The sequence below is a fragment of the Syngnathoides biaculeatus genome, chromosome 16, assembly GCF_019802595.1.
Source record: "Syngnathoides biaculeatus isolate LvHL_M chromosome 16, ASM1980259v1, whole genome shotgun sequence".
NCBI classification, from domain to species: domain Eukaryota; kingdom Metazoa; phylum Chordata; class Actinopteri; order Syngnathiformes; family Syngnathidae; genus Syngnathoides; species Syngnathoides biaculeatus.
In genome coordinates, this window is record NC_084655.1 from 1,618,277 (window position 1) to 1,638,084 (window position 19,808).

Sequence of the window (19,808 nt, forward strand, 5' to 3'; positions counted from 1 at the left end):
TTCTGATTGGAGATGAGTCACATGGTTCTTTTGAAGGTTTGGCCAAGGATGTGTAACGTCGTGGATAAACTGGAGTATGCACAAACTTTTTTTGGGATAAATATTTAATGCAAAAAATGTTTCACCACAAAGTTCAAGTTAAACAGTGTTAAAATGTTGATTTACTTAAGACTGTAATACGTGTTATCAATGGTATTAATAAAATATTATACCATAATTGAGCATTTATTTTAGTTGGTTGAGGGATTCTGTTTTGACCATTACAGGGACCAGGACAAGTGTGTCCTGTGGCCTGTCAAAGATACTGTATGTATTACCGCTACATCAGCACATGCACAAAGATTATTAATGATTCTCGTACAGATGTATTTTTTTTTAACAAGTACAAACAAAAGTACAAACCTACCAAAATAGAAAAACAGGAAATTCCCAATATTTTGAGCATAAAGATAACAGCAAATTGGTGGTATGCATTGTACATTGGTAGAAGGAGTTTCCTCATTTTTAGGTCAACTTTGGGGGTTCAAATTATACTTCAGGGCGCATTATACACGAGAAATTACGGGGCCTGTATTATTGTATTAAATTTACCTTTGACAGAAGTCTGTTGCCATCATTGTCAAGAATGAAAACAGCTTTCACTGTGTAGAGAGAAGGTTCCTGCAAAGAAGCAGGATGAAAACGTTATGTTTTTGCATTGACAGATAAAGTACATCTAGGATGGGAAAAGCATTCCTGTCACCCCAGTAAAATCCAAGTTATATTAACCTAATGAATAATTGGTGTGAGCGTCGCAAGAAAAGAATAAAAAATGTTTTGAGTGGTTGGGACAGACCCTCACATACTCCTGGTGCAATCAGTATGAGAATTCGTAAAATATTCTGTAGACTACCGCAGAATTCGTCATTTTAACCTGCTCCCTTTGCACAATGAAGAAGACTGCATTTTGCACATCTGCAACTCATAAAGAATAGTTCCTATTGACTATTTGTTCTTTGTTCTGAATGTCATACCAGGGCAGAGACAAATTCCTTGTGTGTTGTTACACACTTAAACAGCCAAGGTGATTCTAATTCTAATTAATTGGCGATTCTAAATTTCCCTGTGCACCTGTTGTTTGGATTTATATGCCCTGCGACTGGATGGCAACAGTTCAGGGTGTACCCTGCCTCCTCTATTAAGTTACCAGGGGTAGGCTCCAGTCCTCCCACGAGCCTTGTAAGGATAAGCAGCTCAGACAATGGATGGATGGATTTTCAACATTCTAACAGTGAAGTTTTATTTTTCAAAATTGAGATTATAGCAATTTTGGAAAATTATCTTGGAGATTTCTCACAGATACAATTGATTGAACCAGTCCAGTTGCTTAATAAAAAAAAATTCAGCAGCAGCTGGAAAAAAAAATAAATAAATAAATGGTCCTTTTCAGACAATGCAAACACGAAAGACATGAAAAAGGTGACCCCAAAAAAAATGTGAGGTCTGGGGTTATACCTGGGTCTCTGCAGCACATTTTTGCTTTTAAAATTAATACAAATTATGCAAACTGGAAGATGCTGAAAAGTACAAAAAGGCTCTTACACTGCTCAAGTACATATGGATGTAAAACTTTAAAATGGAAAAGTGGTAGAAAATGGATGGATGGATGGATGGATGATACTTTCTAGACATGAAATCAAATTGTTACCCATAGATGCCTACTTCTATTCTGAGTCTAGCCTCCACTGCTCTTTCCCATAACTTCATTGTGTGGCTCATCAACTTTATTCCTCTATAGGTCCCAAAGCTCTGTAAATCGCCTTTGTTCTTAAAAATGGGAACTAGTACACTTTTCCTCCATTCTTCTGGCATCTTCTTTCTCGGTAGTATTCTATTGAATAAGGTGGTCAAAAACTCCACAGCCACTTCTCCAGATTGCTTGCATACCTCCACTGGTACGTCATCAGGATCAACTGCCTTTCCATTTTTCATCCTCTTTCGTGCCTTTCTAACTTCACCCTTACTAATCATTACCACTCCCTTGTTCTTCAAGCTTGCCTCTTCGACTCTTCCTTCTCTCTAACTTCCCACTTCTGTCCCTCTGTCCAACCTGATAGAGATCCTTTTTTTATTCTTTCCTCTCCAACATGGTGAAAGTCGTCATTTGCCTCTGGTTTAGCCTTCGCCACCCTCTACATTTGCCATACATCACATCTCAATGTATTCCTCTCGCCTCTCCTCAGTCCTCTCAGTGTTCCACTTCTTCGCTAACCTCTTTCATTGTATGACTTCCTGTATTTTGGGGTTCCTACCAGGAGACACACCAAGTACTCTCCTGACTGTCTCTCTGATCACCTATGCTGAAGAAGTCCAGTCTTCGGACAGCTTCAATTGAGCATCTCTGGAGGGATCAGAAAATGGCATTCCACCAAAGTTCACCTTCTAACCTGAAAGAACTGGAGAGGATCTGCAAGGAGGAATGGCAGAGGATCCCCAAATCCAGATGTAAAAAAAAGTTGCATCATTCCCAAAAAGACCCATCGCTGTATCAGCTCATAGCTTCTATGAAATACTGAGCTTTTCTTCTTGTTCTTCTTTTCCTTTTGGCTTGTTCGGGGTCGCCACAGCATGTCATCTTTTTCCATTTTTTGACACCAACGGCACATCTCACCACTGTTCTGCTACCCTCATACATGTCCTGTACCTTTCTTACATATTTCTCCACCACCTTTCCTTTCTGTAATATGTATCAACAGTATTAAAATGTTATCATTGAACATTTATTTTAGTTGGTTGAGGGATTCTGTTCTGACAATTATAGGGGCCAGGACAAGGGTATCGTGTGGCCTGTCCTGAGATATATATTACCGCTACATCAGCACATGCAAAGATTATTATTCATGATTGTTGTAAGACATTTGTTTGAGAAACAATACAAGTATAAACAATAAAAGCACAAAACTAGTAAAAGCGAAATACAGATAATTCCTAATGTTTTGAGCATATGAACAGCAGCAAATTGGTGGTGTGCATTGTACACTGGTAAAAGAGTTTTCTTGATTTTTGTTTTGGTCAAATTTAGGGGTGCACATTATACAACAGAAAGAATAAAATCATAGTCCCACTTTTATTTTAACTATTGTCTGTTTTCCGATACAATGATCTTAAAATAAGTTTTTTTTTGTTTAAGTTTGGAGATTTTCACGTCTGTGCTATAAACAGGGTTGCAAGGGTTTAAAAAAAGATTTCATTTTTTTTAGATAGACAGACAGCTAGTCAGATACTGTAGAGATTTGCGAGTTAAGCTTTGCCCAAAACTACAAGTGAAATGAAAACAAGAAATTAAGCAAGCAATCTTTGCAGTTAGTGTATAGGCCTGCAACATACACACAGAAACAAAAACACACGTAATTTTGAGACAATCAAATGTTGATGTTACTTGGGGAAATAACTGGTTTTATTGCTGTGACAAATGTAGCAGAGCTTTCCTAATGTAGGATAGAAAAAAAAAAGCTGCGGGCACACAAAAATAAACAGTCAAAAACAAACACTCAAAAACAAAAACACCCATGCACCTTCGAGGATCCTGCCGAGGGTTTAGAGCTGGTGCACTGTTGGAACAGTAACACAAAACCCACATTGCTCCTCCTGAATCTGAGATTCCAACCTGACTTTCAACAATCATATCAAATCAATCACAAAAACTGCCTTCCATCTGAAAAACATATCTAGGGTCAAGTCTTGTATGTGTTAAGCAGACCAGGAAAAGCTCATCTATGCTTTTATCTCAAGTAGACTTGACTACTGTAATGGTCTTCTGACTGGACTCCCCAAAAACAGTATTAAACAGCTGCAGCTCATTCAGAATGCCGCAGCTCACATTCTGACCAAAACAAAGCGGTCAGAGTATATAACGCCAATCTTAAAGTCCTTGCACTTCCAGTCAGCTTTAGAATAGATTTTAAAGTTTTGCTACAGGTCTATAAATCACTAAATGATCTAGGTCCTGGATACATGAAAGAAATGCTTATGGAATAATAACCCAATAGAACTCTGAGATCGACTGACTCAGGTCAAATAGTGGAGCGCAGAGTCCAAAGCAAAACATGGTGAAGCAGCATTTAGCTATTATGCTCATTATGCTATTATGCGATCCACGGTGTAACCAAAGTAAACCGGGATAGGTCCCAGCTCACCCACAGCCGTAATGAGAACAAGCAATACAGAAACTGGATACTTTAATTGATTAAATGCATTAGCGAAACAAAGCACAAAGAGTGGTACTGAAGGCTTTTCTTGATGAAACTGATGTTTTCATTGCTCTGCTGTTATGACCATTTATTTTATGTTCAGTCCAAATTGTTAAATCCATATCCAGATGTGAATGCAACAAAAGACTCTTTCACCTGTACATTTGTATGTCAGAAGACTTTAGACTCGGGGCAAAGTTCTGTTATGCACTGACTAGCATAGATTCACAGTCAGAGTGTATCACAGAACTTAGACCAGACACTTAAGACTTACAGTCTACTTACGAACGTCTGTAATGATAAAAAATTTGGGTTACAAAAACCTAACTGGAAAAATGTTGTCTTTAGTTACAAAGGAAATTCAGGATACAAAAGGAAAAAATGGTGCTGGATTCCACCGAACGTAAACATCCTGTACTTTATCTTGGTTTGAAAGTGGCGTGATCGAGCTGCTCTCCCACTGACTGTCGCCGGAGCACCTTCCTGGCATCACATTGGCTAGGAGGGATGCCAATAACCACCATGATGAACTTCCTTTTTCTTGGCTTCTGTGGAACAACAGAGCTCCTCTACCATCAGATAGCATCTTCCTGGCATTACATCACTCCACTGGCAGGAGGGACATCAATCTTTACCCGTACTGAACTTCCTGTATCATTGTCATCAAATCGATTTTCATACGCTAGCGCACACGCGTACTGTACAACGTCTTCGCGGATTTATTCAATTTTTTCTTTCACCATGGCCCCCGAGAAATTTATGGCCAGTGCTAGTCTGAGAAGAAGACAGTTGTTTTCTCCATCAAAACAAAACGAAAACTTGTCGAAACACATGAAAAAGGCTTAAATGCAAGTGCTGTAGCTCCACAGGATTTTGAGAGGATCGAAGTGGAGGTTGAACCTGAAGTAGAGGAGATCGTTTTGTTGAGAAAGGCTTAGGTGGACATCGACGAGTTGGTAAAGGAGCACCACGAGGATCTTTCGATGGAGGAGCTAAAGGAGCTGGAGGCGCGACAATGCAGGAGCAGTTTAGTGAGGAAGGCGCAGAGGAGGAGGTAGCCACTATTCTGCCAGCCAGGATGTGAAGTGTTGACGAAATTCCATGACATTTCTGAATTAATTAAAAACAATCATCCGAAAAATGTGTTAACTAGTTGGGCTATCGCTGATGTTTGCCTCACACATTTTTGCAAGATAATTAAAAACGATGAAAGGTAAACATCCTTGAACTGGTACTTCACTAAACATTGAAAGTTAATTTTTGTCTATATTCATAGTTTGTGGAATGTGTTGATTTTATTGGAATTAAGTTGTGTGCGTGCCTCCTCCTCCATCCCCCAATGATGGTTTGACATGCATCATTCTCTTTGCATCGTTGCTCAATGCCAAAGGTAAATGAACATAATTTTTTATTATTCTGTACATTATGTAGACTATGAATCCTTTTTTTTTTTGCTGGTGAGGGGTTAGGGGTCGGGAATCTTGGAATGGATTAGGCTATTTACAAATAAAATGAGTTTCTACTTACAAAAAATTCAAGTTATGAAACGATTTCTGGAACAGATTAATTTCACAGATGTACAACTGTATTTCCATCTTCTATCAAGTTTACTTCAGGGGAACAAGCATGAAGCTCAAGATAAGTACATTAAGATGAAGATTTTTTCCCTTTTTTTAAACTGACATCACACCTCATGTACCAAAAAAAAAAAAAAAAATAAATAAATACTGAACTTAAAATACTGTAGTACCTCTACTTACGAACATCTCTATCATGAAAAAAAAATCAGGTTACAAAACACCTCCTCAAAAAAAATATTGTCTCGAGTTACGGAGGAAATTCATGAGACGAAAGAAAAAAAAAAAATAGGTGCTGGATTCCCTAAATTCCACCGAAAGTAAACATCCTGTATCTTTGTTTGGCGCGATAGAGCTGCTCTCGTATTTTCCTGGCATCGTATTGGCTAAGATGATGTCAATCTTTACTCATGATGCACTTCCTCTATCTTAGTTTGTGTGGCGCGATAGAGCTGCTCTCCTATTGACTATCACATAGCAACTTCCTGGTATCCCATATGCTAGGACGGACGTCAATCTTTCCCCATGATGTACTTCCTATACCTGGTCTGTGTGGCACGATAGAGCAGCTCTCTTGGACACTCGGCTGTCAATGAATCACGCTGGCGGTGTCACAAGCTAACGCACATTGGAAAAGTACAACTTTTTCCATTTGTGTTTTTTGCAAGTTTAGTCATCTTTTTTCAATATGGACCCCAAAAAACTTGGGAAATTTTGTGCGTGCATACGTTCATACGTATGTTTTCTCTTGGCTGTCAAAGTTTGCTTCCTCCTCTGTCCCCCATGATGCCTTCTGCTTGTCACTCACTTTTCTCTTCACATTGTCGCCCAATGCCAAAGGTAAATGAACATGTATTTTTTTTAATTGTTTACCTTAGATACTTTGAATAGTTATTTTTGTTGGTCAGGGGGCTTGGAACAGATTAGGCTATTTACATGGCAAATACGCTTCTACTTCCGAAAAACTCAGAATACGGAACGACTTCCGGAACGGATTAATTTTGTAAGTAGAGGTACCGCTGTGATTGCTTTCTGTATGCTGCTAAAATGCTATGCTAAAATGCTAAAATTTTATAAGTTGAGAACTAAATTCAGTGTAAAGTTATGATGCGAATAATCCCGAGGTAAAACGTTTTCAGTTATACTTTTATTACATGTAGTTCACACGCACACACACACGCACACACACACGTGCACACAGAACCAATTCGCCATTACACAAGATTTTGCAAGATTAATTTGACAAAATATTAATTATTGCAAAATTAGTTTTATTATCATCATTACAACTTCTTTTTCTTTCAGCTTGTCCTGTTAGGGGTCGCCACAGGAAGTCATCTTTTTCCATCTAAGCCTCTCTCCTGCATCTTCCTCTCTAACGCGCACTGCACTCATGTCTTCCCTCATAACATCCATCAACGTTATCTTTGGTCTTCCTCTTGCTCCCTTCTCTGGCAGCTCCATCCTCAGCACACGTCTACCAATACCATGACTCTCTTGCCTCTCGATATGTCCAAACCATCAAAGTCTGCTCTCTTGAACTTTGTCTCCAAAACATCCAACTTTGGCCGTCCCTCTAATGAGTTCATTTCTAATACTATCCAACCTGCTCACTCCTCATGAAAACCTCAACATCTTAATTTCTGCCACCCCCAACTCTGCCTCCTGTTGTCTCTGGCCTCACCACTGTTTTGTAAACTTTGTCCTTCATCCTAGCAGAGACTATTCTGTTACATAACACACCAAACACCATCCGCCAGCTGTTCCAACCTGCTTGGACCAGTTTCTTCACTTCCTTACCACACTCACCATTGCTCCGGATTGTTGACCCAAAATATTTGAAGTCGTCCACTCTCGTTATCTCTTCTCCCTGTAGCCTCACTCTTCCCCCTCCACCTCTCTCATTCACGCACATATATTCTGTTTTACTTCGGCTAATCTTCATTCCTCTCCTTTCCAGTGCATGTCTCCATCTTTCTAATTGTTCCTCTGCATGGTCCCTGCTTTCACTGCATATCACAATATCATCTGCGAACATCATAGTCCAAGGGGATTCCAGCCTATCCATTACCACTGCAAACAGGAAGGGGCTCAGAGCTGATCCCTGATGCAGTCCCTCCTCCACCTTAAATTCTTCTGTCACACCTAGGGCACACCTCACCATTGTTCTGGTGCCATCATACATGTCCTGTACTATTTTAACATGCTTCTCTGCCACACCAGACTTACGCATGCAGTACCACAGTTCCTCTCTTGGTACTCTGTCATAGGCTTTCTTTAGATCCACAAAGACACAATGTAGCTCCTTCTGACCTTCTCTATACTTTTCTCTAGCATCCTCAAGGCAAATAATGCCACACCCTGATATAGTCCCTCCTCCACTTTAAATTCTTCTATCACACCTACAGCACACCTCACCACTGTTCTGTTGCCCTCATACATGTTCAGTACTATTCTATTTCTCCGCCACACCAGATTTATGCATGCAGTACCACAGTTCCTCTCTTGGTACTCTTGTCATACAGTGAAGAAAATAAGTATTTGAACACCGTGCTATATTGTAACTTCTCCCACTTCGAAATCATGGAGGGGTCTGAAATTTTCATCGTAGGTGCATGTCCACTGTGTGAGAGAATCTAAAAAGAAAAATCCAGAAATCACAATGTATGATTTTTTCAATGATTTATTTGTGTGGCGCAGCTGCAAATAAGTATTTCAACACCTGTCTATCAGCTAGAATTCTGACCCTTAAAGACCAGTTAGTCTGCCTTTAAAAGTCCGCCTCCACTCCATGTATTATCCTGAATCAGATGCACCTGTGTGAGGTCGTTAGCTGCATAATGACACCTGTCCACCCCATACAATCAGTAAGACTCAAACTTGGAACATGGCCAAGACCAAAGAGCTGTCCGAAGACACCAGAGACAAAATTGTACAACTCCACACAGCTGGAAAGGGTTACAGCGAAACTGCCAAGCAGGTGGTGAAAAACGGTCCACGATTGGAGCAATCATTAGAAAATGGAAGAAGCTAAACATGACTGTCCATTTCAATCAGAATGGAGCCCCATGCAAGATATCACCTCGTGGGGTCTCAATGATCCTTAGAAAGGTGAAGAATCAGCCAAAGAATACATGACAGGACTTGGTCAATGACCTGAAAAGAGCTTGGACTACCGTTTCCAAGGTGACCGTTTGTAATACACTAAAATGTCATGGTTAGAAATCATGCATGGCACGGAAGGTTCCCCTGCTTAAACCAGCACGTCAAGGCCCATCTTAAGTTTGGCTATGACCATTTGGATGATACAGAGGAGTCACGGTAGAAGGTTTTGTGGTCAGATAAGACCAAAATGGAACATTTTGGTCATAATTCCCCTAACCGTGTTTGGAGGAAGACGAATGATGAGTTCCATCCCAAGAACACCACCCCTACTGTGAAGCATGGGGGTCATAGCATAATGCTTTAGGGGTGTTTTTCTCCACATGGGACAGGACGACCGCACTGTATTAAGGAGTGGATGACCGCGGCCATGTTTTGTGAGATTTTGGAGAACAACCTCTTTCCCTCAGTCAGAGCATTGAAGATGTGTCGTGGCTAGGTCTTTCAAGGTTCTGGCGTCGCCTAGCCAGTCTCCAGACCAAAACCCAATAGAAAATCTTGGAGGGAGCTGAAACTCTGTTTCTCAGCGACTGCCCAGAAACCTGTCTGATCTAGAGAAGATTTGTGTGTATTAGTGGGCCAAAATCCCTCCTGCAGTGTGTGCAAACCTGGTGAACTACATGAAACATTTGACCTCTGTAATTGCAAACAAAGGCTAATTTACCAAATATTAACATTGGTTTTCTCAGGTGTTCAAATACTTATTTGCAGCTGTATCACACAAATAAATTGGTAAAAAAAAAATCATAGATTGTGATTTCTGCATTTCAGCCTCACCACTTGATCTGATACACTTTTCACCTCCAAGACAGTCTTAGCCAGCTTTTCCATTAAAAGAACCCTGACTCCATTTATCTTCCCATCTACTCCATGGTACAATAATTTAAACCCTGCTTCGAAAATCTAGGCTTCCTACCTTTCCACCTGCTCTCTTGGATGCACAATATATCAACCTTTCTCCTAATCATTATGGCAACCAACTCCTGAGGTTTTCCTGTCATAGTTCCAACATTCAAAGTCCCTACCCTTAGTTGTCGGCTCTGTGCATTCCTCTTCTTCTGCCAATGAATCCACTTTCCTCCTCTTCTTTGCCCTCAACCCACAGTAGGTGAATTTCCACCGATGCCCTGCAGGTAACCGGTGCCAGGGCGGGCGTTGTTAACACGGGCCACGACCAATCCAGTATGGTACTCTTTCGATGAACACTCAAGTTCATTTGGCACAATTTTATGCCGGATGCCCTTCCTGACGCAACCCTCTGCAATTATTTGGGCTTGGGACCGGCCTACAGATTCCACTAGCTTGTGCCCCATTCATTATCATCATTACAACTATGACTTAAAATATGTTTGCCCGGCTCACTGTCAGCACTGTGTGAAAAGTCGATGACAAGCAGATTTGCAGTCTTCCAAGAAAGCATCCAAGGCATTAAGAAAGGTGGAAAGGCACCAGTGTGTAAGGGGGTGTTTAAGTTAACACGTTGTGATGATTTCTCTAATCATATCTAATCATCTCAGTGAGCACTGCCACAGCAGCTGTGTGACCAAACACTGGACATGGTATTGTCATTTTTTTTTCCTTCTTCATCAGTTCTGCTTGGACTGCGTAAGTGATTAAATCTTGCCTCTACTGATGCCCAGGGTTGGACTGACAATCAGCCATTACCCCAGTGGGCTGGCCTGTGGAACCGATACAATGTTGCTGATTCACCCATCCCCACCACCTCGACCAATTACAGTGGTACCTCTATTTCCAAAATGAGTCATCTCATCTCCAAGGTAAGTATACTTTATAAAAGCAGTTCCTTTCTTTCAATTTTCTTTTCATTTTTATATCATACATTTGTTATTTAGAAATACACTTATTTAAAGATGTGGAAAGTAAAAAAAAAATATATACATATATATATACACATACACATACACACATATATACACATATATATATATAAATAATATAATTTCAAGATTACAATAATCTTACAATTCACTACTCCAACTAAATAAATAAACACATAAAATACCTTGTTCAGATATTGTGTAGTTTTGGTGTCGCTGGGATATCCGCCCATGCCGGCTGTCAAATCTGCCAACTGGCACGTCAAGTGCTGTCAAATGTCTCTGAAGGCGAGTGGTGATCACAGAAATTGCACACGGCTTGGAAAAAATAACTAAAAGTTTATAACTTTGACTTAATAAGAGGACATTTTTTGGAGAATAACATACAATTCAAGCGGGCACTTATTTATTTTTCCGAAGCTATGCAGTGCCGGAACTTAAGGATCCAAGAGCTGCATGGGGCTCCGGAGACGTGGGTTGCCGACCCCTGTTCTAACCCATCACCCACCATGCCACCACTGAAGAAACAATGACCATGACCACATTAATTTATTGATATTTGCAAATACTTTACTTATACATAATATACTGAATGCTTTTAGTACAGACTATTCTTGTATATGACTGCCTTCAATTCCTTCCATGGTAAACAATACATATGTACCCAATCAGTGGCAGCTGTTGGTTATTTTCTGTGTTCAGAGCCATGACTTTCATACAGTGAACATTTTTGCTCCACTTGGAAATAAGGGAGTTTTCCCTTTTGCATTCAGGTGAATTTTTATTCTTCTCCAACTCCACAATTTCCGGACAAGAATGCAAAGTTGAGTTTACGTCCCGTCCCAGTGGATAAAGCTAACACATGATAACGTGTGCTAACACTCAGAGTAAACTGATGAGCAGACCACTAAGAGTGAGTAGTTGTGACTAGTTACAAACGATGCTTCGTGCATCATGTTTCTGCGTTCACAGCAGCTTGGAGCGTGCATACATACATAGAAGCGCGCACGCACACAAAATACCCTCTCTTCACACTTTAAGGCATTTCTACCATGTCAGCAGTCATTGGGTGACGGTTAGCTTTTTGTGATCTGGGCTTGAGGACACGGTTTGAGCACTGCAGATGTCCATGTTTTATTTATTTATTTTAGTATTGGTTAAAAAAAAAAAAAAAAAAAAAAAAAAAAAAAAACACACATACCGTGCTGTTTTTTACGCTAAAATACACCTGTTCGGTACTGGTATGTGTGTAACATTACAGACTTATTCCATTCACAGTAGAAGTTGCATTTGTATTTGTAACGTGAACGACAATATAAAAAAAAGGGATTAAGCAAAAAATCTAAACTGGGCATCATGCCCTGCAGTGAGAAATTGATTCTTTTCGTTTTCCTTATAGCTTGTCCCATTCGCGCTTGCCACAGGGCAACATAGTTTTCCATGTAAGGATGCATCCTCATATTCCTCATGTCTTCTGAAAGCTGGCTGCTCCATCATCATTCTTTAATGTAGTCATCATCTCTCCAATGGATGTGTCCTCCTAACCATCGAAGTCTGCTCTCACAAACCTTATCTCCAAAACATCAATCCTTAGATGTCCCACTGATGAGCTAATTTTTAAACATTCAGATCTAATGTGGTCACTTCAAGAGACATTGCGAAAGTTCATTTTTCTAGGCAATTACGTTCAAAGTCGAGTTCACCATTCCAAAAATGAACTAGCTCATTTCACAATTTAAAATTTTGAACTAAGTTCACTTTTTGAAATATTAATTGATCCATACATATAATTTTTTTTGTCAATTTCGCTGACAGTCTATTCCCCTTAAACAATTGACATTACAGATTCCCATTGTTCCCACCATTGACTCCAAACTGGGAGCCATCTGCAGTTTCCGGCCTACAATCTCCAAAACATGTTGCTTGAATCCAAGCATCTATGCCTGACTATATTAACTCATTCTCTGCTAGTGTTATTATTTCTTTGGATATCTGCAGTTAGTAATGGTAGCCTTTACTGGACAACTATGGCTTGAAGTGAACAACCCTCCCTCAAATGAAGAAGGGGATGAAGAAGGAGTTAATCGTGAATATAATTCAATTTGATTTGCCATCATGATGGTTCGATGGGAAACAGTTCTTATTGACAAAAGCACATCTTTTTTATTCATCTGAATATCTTGTCTCATGCGAAGTTGTCAAAATGTTTATTGGCAACAAGTAGGAATACTTTGGCATACTCCCCATCTATAAATAGGTTTCCATTTCTTTGTATTGCTAAAACGTTGGCAAAGCTATCTGAATCCCATTCACCTTGTTGGGTCCTAACATGGATTTGCTGCTGACTAACTTGGACTCTGGAAAATATCTTTTGAAATACTTTTTTCCTGGTGCCCCCGGAGAATATTTTGATGAAAATGTATTATGGCGTGTGTCAAAGTGGCACTTTATATTTGAGTACTTCATAACTGAAATGTTGTCATTATAATTTAGACACACAGCAGAACCTTCTCTCTCCAACAAGGCGAAGTCCTCTGTCCATTCTTGCCGAAAACTGCAGTGCTCATCTTTTTTTCTTAAAGTGATCTTTGTCAAAAGTGTTTCCACAATTAGTTGTTCAGACACGATCTGCGTTTGACCCTTCTGCACCTGTGCACATCGACCGCCATATTGGCAGTAAACTATGGCTACCCTACTACGACAAACTGTCACTGCCGCATTTGCTTTGCCTATGCGACAGAAATGACGCAAAATATGTTATGAGGGCTGTGCAAGCCAAATGCAACCATCAAAAGAGCCAGATATCTGCAAAATGCCGGGCCATATGGCAACACGCTCTGAGCAGCTTACTAGCTTATCGTCTGCCGGCCAGAATTTGAATTGGAGTTAATGGAATCGTCAGATGAGTGAGTGGATTGCAACCCTAGCTTCATCCTGATATCCTGTGGATGATATTGAAATAAAGGTAACCCCTACAGAGCTCTCGTTAGCTACATTGCGTAAGCAAACACGATCCTTCAATTATTGCTGCATAAAAACATGATTTATTCCCACTATTTCACATCACAATGTAACATCTATTGCCATTACTGACGACAATTTTCCACTTCATCCATCTTGCAGGAACTCAACATTCCCGAATTGAACGATTTTTACGACTACGACAAAGAAAAGTTGCTGTTTTTACCATTGCAAAATGTCATCAATAAAAAGTAGTCTCTGGTAATTATTTTTTTTTTTTAAACTTACAGCTATGCATCTAGCAAGTAGGGGCCCCATAGCTCAATGCTTAGAGCATTGGTTTGGTAAACCAGGGGTCGTGCATTCATTTCTCACTGGGGAAGAGGGGTTGCGTCAGGAAGGGCAACCGGCGTAAAACTGTGCCAAACAAATATGAGCGTGCGTCTGAAATTACACGCTGTGGCAAACCCTAACGGGAGAAGCCGAAAGAAAGTTATGCATCTAGCAATACAGCCCTTTGGGGGGCACATCCCACTGCAGTCTCTCGGCCGGTCTCAAGCTCGGATAAATGCAGAGGGTTGCGTCAGATAGCCCATCTGGCATAAAACTTTGCCAAACGAATATGAGCATTCATCTAAAGCAGGGGTGCCTAGACTTGTTAACTCCAAGATGTACTTTTCAAGCAGCGAGCCTCTCATGATCTACAGATGACTGCTTTGCGATCAACCAGATCGACACATTGAGCACCCCTAAAGAATCCCATATCGGATCGGTCGTGACCCAGGTTAACAGTGTCTCCCCCAGGCACCATTAACCTGCAGATCTTCGGTGGAACTTCAGCTACTGTGGGGCGAAGACAAAAAAGGAGGAAGGATAAAATGGAGGAAAAATTTGAAAGATGGAGATATGCACTGGAAATGAGAGGAATGGAGATTAGCTTAGGTAAAACAGAAGATACTGTATGTGCATGAATGAGATGGGTGGAAGGGGAAGAGTTAGGCTCCAGGGAGATGAGATGGCAAGGGTGGATAACTTCAAATACTTGGGGTCAACAACTGGTGGAATGTGTCGTGTGTTATGGGGCAGAGGAGTCTCTGCTAGGATGAAGGGCAGAGTTTAATAGTGATGAGCCTACAATCCAGAGCAAAGGTGAGTGTGATAAGGAAGTGAAGAAAGGGATCCAAGCAGTTTGGTACAGCTGCCAGAAGGTGTCTGGTGTGTTATGTAACAGAAGAGTCTCTGCATTGATGAAGGCCAATGTTTATAAAACAGTGATGAGGCTAGCCATGATTTACGGATTAGAGACAGTGGCACTGAAGCGACAACAACAAACAGAGCTGGAGGTGGCAGAAATGAAGATGCTGAGGTTCTTTCTAGGAGTGAGCGGGTTGGATATGATTAGAAATGACCTCATTGAGGGACAAAAAAAGTTGGATGTTTTGGAGACAAGGTTCGAGAGAGCAGACTTTGATGGTTTGGACATGTCCAGAGGGGAGAGAGTGTGTATATTGGTAGATGGGTGTTGAGGATGGAGCTGTCAGGCAAAAGAGCGAGAGGAAGACCAAGAAGGTTAATGGATGTTGTGAGGGAAGACATGAGGGCAGTTGGTGTTAGAGAGGAAGATGCAGGAGATGGGCTTACATGGAAAAAGAGTATGGCGTGTGGCGGCCCCTATTGAGACGAGCCTGAAGAAGAAGAGGAAGAAGAATATTTTTTAGTAATAGTTATGCTTCTAAACTGCACAGGTTGTACAAATTGGAATTAGTTCCAAGGACAATTACAATCCAATTCATCCCCACAAAGAATAAAATCCAGGTGTGTATAAAACTTTGCTAGATTTCATTCACAAGGTCATAAAGGCCTGGTTCCTCATGTACAAAGATTTACATGGATTTTCTACTGAAACATGCCGTGCCCTCAAATCCAAAAAATGTTGGGCGCACCATCCAGACATATGAATCTGTGCGTACGCATGAATCAAACCACATGTCCTTCATACATCCTAATCTAAGTAGAATTGAGTGAACATTGGAAGAGCCAACCCCTCCACGTCTACATTTAAATATGCAAATCATATTTCAATGAATCCTGTTTATGAGATGCCGATCTCTGCATGATAAGGAAAAAGGTAAATGAACATGGTAATGAAGAGAAATTTTTTTAGAATGTGAAATTGCTTAATGCTTAATCTTCTTTGGCACACTGCAGCTGTAAATGCTTAGAGGTCAGAACAGCACAGTCATGGTGAACTAAAAACGAAGTGGTCAGACTAAGGTGGATGTGAAGCAGAAGACAGGTGCCCACTCCCAAAGTGTGGCCAATACGGTGGAAAGAACCAGTGCCGAGGGCTTCCCCCTGTTCGAGGAGAGAATCTCTGCAATCATGGGTGACACGACTCTCAAATGGCTGATTCTGATTACCCCAAGGTAATTTGCATGTGTTTTTAGATCTCACAACAAATGTGTTGATGCAGTACCCTACACTCACCCCTATTAGAAAAAGGTTCATACATAAATGGTGTATGTAAGTGGTATTTGTGATAACTCTTATTTAAATTTAAAGAGAACTACATCAGCATATCAAAAGGATAAAAAAAAAAATTACTCCTGTTTGATTACTCAACTAAGGAGTCAATGATGGTGTAGTGCTATAAATGCCTGATTTTGGTGTGTGGGATGAATTCCCGCTCAGTGATTGTGTTGATATCTGCCATGCAACTAACTGGCAACCAGTTCAGGGTGGAGTCTGCCTTTCGCCCGTAGCTAGCTGGGATAGGCGGCGGCTCTCCCGTGACCCTTGTGAGGATAAGCGGTTTGGATAATGAATGGATGGGTGGATGATTACTCGACTATTTTAATACAAAGCAGAGGACACATTGTCACACTCACATGCTAGATTTTGTGGGATTCGTTTACCCATTTTCTGTAATGTCACTGATGCGTAGGATTCCTCCAGTGTCCTCACTGAAAAAAAAGTCATTTGAGTTTACTGAATTTGAACCTGTACATCAGTTGCACACGATTAAAATGTATTAGAATGACTTAATTTACCCCTCTTCTACTAAACACATTTTCAACACATTTTAATCAACTCTTGTCCATGTTCAAATTAAATTCAAAGTATTGTTTTTTTTTTCCCCAATGATGGCATCACTGGTGTCATAGACACGGAGAATTCACCCCCCGTTCCTGGCATCTGCTTCAGCATCGCCAGCGTCTTCGACGCAATTACAGTTCAACAACCAGCTGTTGCTGCCCGCTCAACTGAACGTGACCTCACCCATGCTGTGCTGGGGTCACAAAAGGACATCATGAAGGGCGGTGAGGAGCAAAAATGATTGCTTTGATCAATTTATAAGCATCCTCACAAATATCAATGATTCATTTAATAAACTGGTTACATCCATCCATCCATTTTCAGAGCCACTTATCCTAAGGAGGGTCACGGGAGTGCTGCAGCCTATTCCAGTTATCATCGGGCAGGAGGCAGGATACACCCTGAACTGATTGGCAGCCAATGGCAGGGGACATGGAAACCGACAACAGTCGCACTCACAATCACACCTAGCAGCAATTATTAATTAATTATTATTAGTTATTAATGATTTGCCTGCACTGTCAGTGTGTGGAGGAATGTAAGCTTCGGTTTAGATATGTAAAATTTCAATTGCCTCTTGAGGAACATCATTTTGTAGCTTTCATGCATACTGAAACACGTTAGCATGCTAACAATCTAATGTGATGTGTTTGGTTGTACTTCATTGGAGACATCACACAACAACATTTATGTAGACTTTGGTACTTGGTGTGCATATCAGGTGTGGGTTATCAGGCACCCCATTTATCTAGGAGGAAATTTAAGACAAGTACACTTCAGGGTTGTGAAAATACAGTACAGTAAGGGCTAAAAATTTTGCAAAATCCACAAGTATGCGGGACTGCGAACAGTGAACTGTGAATGGATGAGGGTATATTGTACTTGTAAATTATGTTTCTGTCAAAAGCACTTTCTCAGCATTGTTCGATGTTGAGATAGTTGAGATTTTCATCAAGGAAAAAAATACTGGTGTCAAAGTAATTGTTCTGTTTGCTTTCACAAAATGGCTGTCTTCTTGTTTTTTTTTCCCTCTAGAAACAGATTTGGCTGAAAGTAGCCGACAGTATTTGACTGCTGATTACTAAGGAACAGTATAAGATAAACAACGGTGATCTTTTTTTTGATGCATTTGCTTTTTTTACACATTCATCATACACATTTTGTGGGACATGAAAAAGATTAATGCAATCCCTCAAAAATGCCTTTCAGCCTGTAAATACTACCCTTGGATGAAATTTTTCAAAACTTTCATTTTGACTATCAGAGGTATGTAGATGACTGCAGTTCAATTGAGGTGTTGTGTCATTGTCGATAAACAAGATAAATGAGCCAAAATTTTCTTCAACAAAACCACAACAAAATTGAAACAATTGTTTTTTTTGGCAATAAAGAAAGTAGAATTACTGTTGGTAAATACCTGGACTCACTATCTTTGAAAAAGCAAAGACCAAGTCTGAAACCTTGGTGTTCTGATAGATTCCGACGGGACTGTCAACAGTCCTATCAAATCAATTACAAAAACTGCCTTTAACTATATAGAGAACTAGGCTTGTATGTGTCAAGCAGACCGGGAAAAGCTCATTCATGGTTTTATCTCATGTAGAGTTTGACTATTACAATGGTCTTCTGATTTGACTCCCCAAAAAGAGCATTAAACAGCTGCAGCTCATTCAGAATGCTACAGTGTGAGTTCTGACCAGAACAAAAAAAGTCAGAGGATATATCTCCAATGCAAAAACCCTTACACTGGCTTCCAGTCAGCTTTAGAATTGATTTTATTGTTCTGCTACTGGTTTATAAGTCACTAAATGGTTTAGGTCCTGATTACATGAAAGAAATGCTTATGGAATACAAACCCAGAAGAGCTCTCTGAGATTGACAAACTCAGTCAAATAGTGGAGCGCGAAGTCCAAGACAAACACTGTGAAGCAGCATTTAGCTATTATCTTAATAGTGTTCATCTGGGAAAAATGAACTAAACTCACATTCATCCATCACAGTTCAGACGAGCTACTTCATGAACTTTTCTCTGATGGCACTCAATTAACACAAATGCAAAGCAAAACGAATGTTATATTAGAAAGGTACACTAACGTTAATCTCACTGGACCTTCATGCATTCATTTTGACTGGACTGATGCTAACACAACCTGGCGTTGAACACTCAAAAGCAGGGGTTCCCAAACTTTTTTTATTCAAAGATCTACTTTTCAAGCAGCCAGCCTCTCGCGATCTACCGGGGTGGGGGCGTAAGAGAAAGCAAAAGAGAAACCGTAAATAGGAGGCCACCTTGCTAGATTATCAGCACCACCCTACCAAGCCTTGAAGACTTGCACACCACTCGAAAAAGGACCAGGGCGGGCAGGATCCTTTCAGACGCTCCACATCCTGGCCGCCAGCTCTTCCAGCTCCTTACGTTTGGTAGGTACTACCTTCTTTTCCAATCGGCTAGTCCCGTTAGGGGTCGCCACAGCTAGTGATCTTTTTCCACATAAGCCTATCTCCTGCATCTCTTTAACAGCAACTACCCTCAGGTCTTCCCTCACAACATCCATCAACCCTCTCTTTGGTTTTCCTCTCGCTCTTTGCCTGGCAGCTCTATCCTAAGCTCCCTTAAACCAATACACTCACTCTCTCGCCTCTGGACATGTCCAACCCATCGAAATTTGCTCTCTTTGTCTCCAAAACATCTAACTTTGGCTGTCCCTCTTATGAACTAATTTTTAATCCTATGTGGTTGTACTGTACTTCTGGTAGTTACTGTACTATCAATGCAAATCAAAACTAGCAGCCATTCATTTTTTTCGCTCTTGCAAATGAGTCAGTAAGTTTTTGATCAGTGAGTCTACTTTTTTCTGCCTTGCCCCATTGTTGGAACTAACCTCACACCCTGCTAGTCCAATCAGTTTTAGTATTCATAATATGAGACTATTGCACATGTTAAA

At 40.5% G+C, this 19,808-nt stretch overlaps 1 protein-coding gene and 1 long non-coding RNA gene across 7 annotated transcripts in view; one reads left to right on the forward strand and one right to left on the reverse strand.

Annotated features, from left to right (window-relative positions):
- Nucleotides 1-19,808, reverse strand: part of LOC133514687 (coatomer subunit zeta-1-like) — a 118,861-nt gene that overhangs the window by 90,693 nt on the left and 8,360 nt on the right. For 4 of the 6 annotated variants that reach the window (XM_061846533.1, XM_061846531.1, XM_061846536.1 and 1 more), the window contains exon 2: nt 592-660. The exons of the other annotated variants lie outside the window; for them this stretch is intronic. In XM_061846533.1, the coding sequence (XP_061702517.1) occupies nt 592-660 (69 nt within the window). The remainder of the gene's footprint in view (nt 1-591; nt 661-19,808) is intronic. 6 annotated transcript variants of the gene reach the window in all.
- On the forward strand, nt 9,221-18,208 carry LOC133514621 (uncharacterized). Its single transcript, XR_009798825.1, has 5 exons — nt 9,221-10,527; nt 10,609-10,746; nt 15,976-16,193; nt 16,932-17,087; nt 17,188-18,208. It is a non-coding gene; the product is annotated as an uncharacterized LOC133514621 (long non-coding RNA).